This window comes from Egretta garzetta, unplaced genomic scaffold, assembly GCF_000687185.1.
Source record: "Egretta garzetta isolate BGI_Z169 unplaced genomic scaffold, ASM68718v1 scaffold582, whole genome shotgun sequence".
Taxonomy (NCBI): Eukaryota; Metazoa; Chordata; class Aves; order Pelecaniformes; family Ardeidae; genus Egretta; species Egretta garzetta.
The window spans coordinates 72,330-76,799 of NW_009258956.1; the positions used below are offsets into that span (position 1 = coordinate 72,330).

The 4,470-nt window shown below is 61.5% G+C and overlaps 1 protein-coding gene across 1 annotated transcript in view; it reads left to right on the top strand.

Annotated features, from left to right (window-relative positions):
- CHMP1A (charged multivesicular body protein 1A) overlaps positions 1-4,264 on the top strand; it is a gene marked incomplete at its 5' end in the record, with an annotated part of 5,842 nt that extends 1,578 nt beyond the window's left edge. Inside the window, 3 exons of the mRNA XM_035890173.1 lie at positions 689-817; positions 1,303-1,490; positions 2,251-4,264. Of these exons, the coding sequence (XP_035746066.1) occupies positions 689-817; positions 1,303-1,490; positions 2,251-2,272 (339 nt within the window). The remainder of the gene's footprint in view (positions 1-688; positions 818-1,302; positions 1,491-2,250) is intronic.
- Between the last annotated feature and the right edge of the window lie 206 nt (positions 4,265-4,470).

Below are 4,470 nucleotides of genomic sequence, written 5' to 3' on the forward strand. Positions count from 1 at the left end.
AATTCCTTCCCCTTGGGGCTGTCAGGGGCTGGAAGGGGCTGCCCAGGGAAGGGGTCGAGTCCCCAGCCCTGGGGGGATTTAACAGCTGGGCAGAAGCGGTGCTGAGGGACGGGGTTTGGGGGTGGGATGGCAGGGGTAGGGGAACAGTTGGGCTTGGGGATCCTAAAGGGCTTTTCCAACCCAAACAATGCTATGATTCTGTGAGAGCGGCCTGTGCCTTGCAGAGAGCAAACGTTTGCCCTTCCCCTCTTGCTGCCTCGAACCACCTTGGACTTCCCTGTCCCCGAAAGGATCCCACCCAGTTAGCTCGGACCCCCTTGCTCTGGAGCAGCCTGTGCTGAGCCCAGCTGAACAGGGGCTCAGATTAAATCCTTAACTTGTGGCTGGGGGGGGGGGGGGGGGGCCTGGAGCCTTGTGGTGCATGCGAGGGTGGTGGGCTGGGAGCTGCAGTGCTGGGAGCGCTGCCCGGGCTCTTTAGGGACTGCCCATGGCTGGAGAAACCTGCAGCCAGGCTGAACCCACAGAGAGCCGGCCGCAGCGCCTGGGGAGTGGGCAGAGCCTGTCCTGCCTCGTAGTGCTGTCATGAGCCTCAGAACTGCTGGCTTCTTTCTTGCTGGCCTGGGTTTTGCTCTCAGCAGTGACGTCCCTTGTGTTTGGGGAGCATCTGTGAAGCAATCTCCTCTTGCAGGTGACGAAAAACATGGCCCAGGTGACCAAGGCCTTGGACAAGGCTCTGAGCTCCATGGACCTGCAGAAGGTGTCTGCGGTGATGGATAAATTCGAGCAGCAGGTTCAGAATTTGGATGTTCATACATCGGTAAGTGCCAGTGGCCTCTGAGGGGTGCAGGAGGGCTGAGAACTGCCTCCTGGGAGAGAGCTGGCTCCCAGCTGTAACTCAGCCTCCCGCAGCAGTGCTGACTCCAGCCTCCAGTGTGGGAACCCCCCGCACCATTCATACAGTCCTGTTCTTTGCCTTTGAGGGATACGAGACATGCTGGGGAAGATGCCTCTCTGCTTCCTGATGGGGAAGGGGTTTGATGTGCAAAGAGGCAAACGTGGCAGAGGGGGAGAAGAGGGAGGTGGCTGTCTCTGTGTCGTAGCTAGCTGTTATTCAGGGGGGTTCTGAGGCACAGCAGGGCCCTGCACCCCTCCCCTGTAGCCCTGCTGTCAGGCTTGGTGCCGTGCTGGCTGAGGGGGTTGGTGGTGATGCAGGAGCTGCGGACGGTTCTTTGGGGGAAGAAGCTGAGCTGGGCTGAGTGGCTTTGCCTGTGGGGCAGGGTGACGGGGCTGTATCTGTTGCAGGTCATGGAGGACTCCATGAGCTCCGCCACCACGCTGACCACCCCGCAGGAGCAGGTGGACAGCCTCATCGTCCAGATCGCCGAGGAGAATGGCCTGGAGATCATGGACCAGCTCAACCAGCTCCCCGAGGGGGCTTCGGCAGTGGGGGAGAGCTCAGTCCGCACCCAGGAAGACCAGCTCTCGCGGAGGTTTGTTCTATCCTGGGTCCTTTGCCTTGTGTCAAGGCATTTTGACTCCTTCCTGGGGATCCCTCACCTGTATGAAGGGAATGAGTTAGCCCATCGTGGCTGGCCGAGTGGGTGCTGAGCCCCCTCTCTCGTGCCCAGGCAAGCCAGAACTCGGCAGTCCCTATGGTACCCTGCGTGAGGCAGGTGAGGTGACCGTTTGGGCCACTTCGGGCCTGGGGGTGGCTTCTGGCACTCAGCAGCGAGCTCTCCTCTCCAGGGTGCGGAACGGTCTCCCCCTGCTCGCCCTCACGCAGCTGCTGCTGCTCTGGGAACGCTTGGCGCTGACCTTCAAACAGCTTTGGGAACAGGCTGTCTCCCTGGAACTGCCCCAGGAGAAGATGATGAGCTCCCTCTCCCCGGGCCCTCCCCACGCAGCCGCCACCAGGGTCCATGTGGGGACGGTCCCCTGGCTGCGCTGTGCTGCCCTGCGAGCTGGGGACAGCCCTGTGAGGAGACCAGGCAGGCTGCAGTGGCGAGGCACTGGGAAGAGAAGCCAGGAACCCCTTCTCCCGCAGTACCTCGCCTGCGTTGATGACAAACGCTCCACGCTGCCCCAGGCAGCCGGGGCTGTGTGCTCCAGGGCAGGGTTTCTTGCACCTCCACCGCAGGAGGGGGTTTTCTGGGCAGAGGCGTTCCCTGCATGCGCTGGCTGAAGGGGTCCTGAGTCACGGCTGTTTCCTGCTGCGCTCACGTTGGTTTCTTCTCGTGCTCTCCCTTCCAGGTTGGCTGCCTTGCGGAATTAAGGTCTCCTGTCTCCCCTGCGGACTGCTGCCCCGCACTGGTGGTACGGCGCGTGGGGTGGAGGGGCCCGGGACTCCTTCCCCACCTCTGCTACATCCTTGCCCTGACCCCACCGGCCAGGCGGAGTTGGCTGTCCCCTCCTCCAGCAGCTTCGTTGAGACTCTTCTGTTGGGGTGTGATGGTGACGACTTTTTGCCAGAGCAGGCAGGGATCCTGACGGGGGGGTTCTGGGCAGGGACGGCCTCTCTCTGGGCTTGAGGAACGCTTTGCTGGTTCTGATTTCAGGGTTTTTTTCATTTGAGGATTGCTACTGGTTGCTGGCAGCATCCCATGATGCAACGTCCCGCTCCTGATTTAACACTAAAGGAATCCTGGAGGCGGGTTGTGATGTCTTCTGGGGTGCTGCTGGCCTGACTCCGAGCTAGGAGCTGTTTACAAGGAGCGGGGAGATCCCCCCGGGGCTGCCACCTTCCTCTCGCAGTGGTTTTGGGAAGGGTGGTTTTCCCAGCTGTGGTGTTTCTGGGAAGGTTAGTGCCTTGCGGGAAGGGGAGGTCACGCTGTGGCATCGCTTCCCTCGTGGTGACCTTCCTGAGCCGTAGCTGCGTGCCCTGTTTGCAGACTCCGCCTTGCCCATCGCTAGCTCCTCATCCTGCTGGGCCAAACCTCCCCGGAGCTCCGTACCACAAAGTGACCTTTGAAACGCTCGTCCTGCCCTGCGCGAGCCCTTGTCTGCCTGCGCGCCTGTAAATCCACGTGTTCCCCGTCTCCAGCTGCTGCAGTCTGGAAATGGTTACCCAGGCCCTCACCTCTCGTGCGGACCAAGTTCCTGCCCCGTGTCCCGCAGCTGGGAGCGGATCGCGCCAGCTGCTACCCCTGGCCTTGCAGCTGTGGTGGCCGCAGCCTTGTCCCCAAATGTCCCCCAGCTGGATGGGTGTGACAGTAAATGCTGAACTATCCTGGGAACATGTCTGCTGGCTGTGGCTGGTCCCCGGGATATCCCCTGCCGTTTCCCCTCCACTGTTCCCACCTCCCTACAATCTCTGTGCTGCTGCCTGCGGAGCGTGGGGCTGAGCTGGGCGAGCGGGGGCTGCTCCCAGGGTGCTGCGGCCTCCCCTCTCCTCCTACCCCTCGTGGGGAAACGTGGCTGCTTGTCCCTCGCAGCCTTCCCCCGGGGCTGAAGTCTCCTGTGCCCCTTCTCCCTCCATCGCTCCCAGGTACTACTGAGCTGCTGGATTGATGGGAAGCTTGCTGGGAAGGAAATACAATTTCCTTTGGCGCTTACCAAGAGGAACTCTTTAACCTCGCCACGGTGCCGTGCAGCTGCCGGGTCCGGCAGGGCTGAGCTGTGCTGTGGGCAGCTGGTCCTGCTGCTGTGGGATTCATCGCTTACAGGAATTTTAAGGCACTTGGGGAGGGAAGTGGGAGGGAGAGGGTGCGGTGGTGCCGGCTGACCTCTGGGGCTGTCTCAACAGGACTCGCTGCCAGCCAGGGGCTGTTTCCCCAGCCCTTTCCACGCAAACACTTTTCACTGTTTCCATGATTTCTTCTGAGTTCAGTGGCCTTGGCGGTGCGTGTCCCGTGACCAGCAGAGCCTTCTCCCCGCCGTGGGGGCATGGGTGGCGACTAAGGAGGAGGAGGAGGAGAAAGGTGGCTTTTGGGCTCCAAAGTCACTTGTGCAGGGTGGAGCATTGGATCTTGTGCCCCCTCCCAGCTCCCCCGGAGACTTGTGCCTGCGCCCCAGAGCGGGAATGCCACCAGGGTGGCCAGCTCCCCACGGGGCCGGGCAGCCTGGCCCTGCACGGGTGCCACCCGTGGGGCTGGGGGCTGGGATGTGACCCAGGGAGCCCCGTCCCTGGAAACGCTCCTTGCAGTGTGATGTTTGTCTGTGGCCTCATTTGTGTGGGTTGGGTTTATTTTGGTTTTTGGTTTTTTTTTTTTTTTTTAAGCTTGTTTCATTTGCCTTGTTCTTCTCCAGCCCCGTGTTGGTTACCTCCCGCTCTTTTAAATAAACAATCCCTGAACATCCATTGTGGTGTGGCTGGGGGTTCGGAGGCAGAGAGGGGGGCTGTGGTCCCCTCCACCCATAGCACAGGGTGACGGCTGTGCCCTGGCCCCTGCCTGGGGCAGAGGAACCTGCACCCTGGGGCTGAGGGGGGGAGGAAGAAGAGGCTGGTCCTGCTTTCCCCAGCCTCCCCTCGCC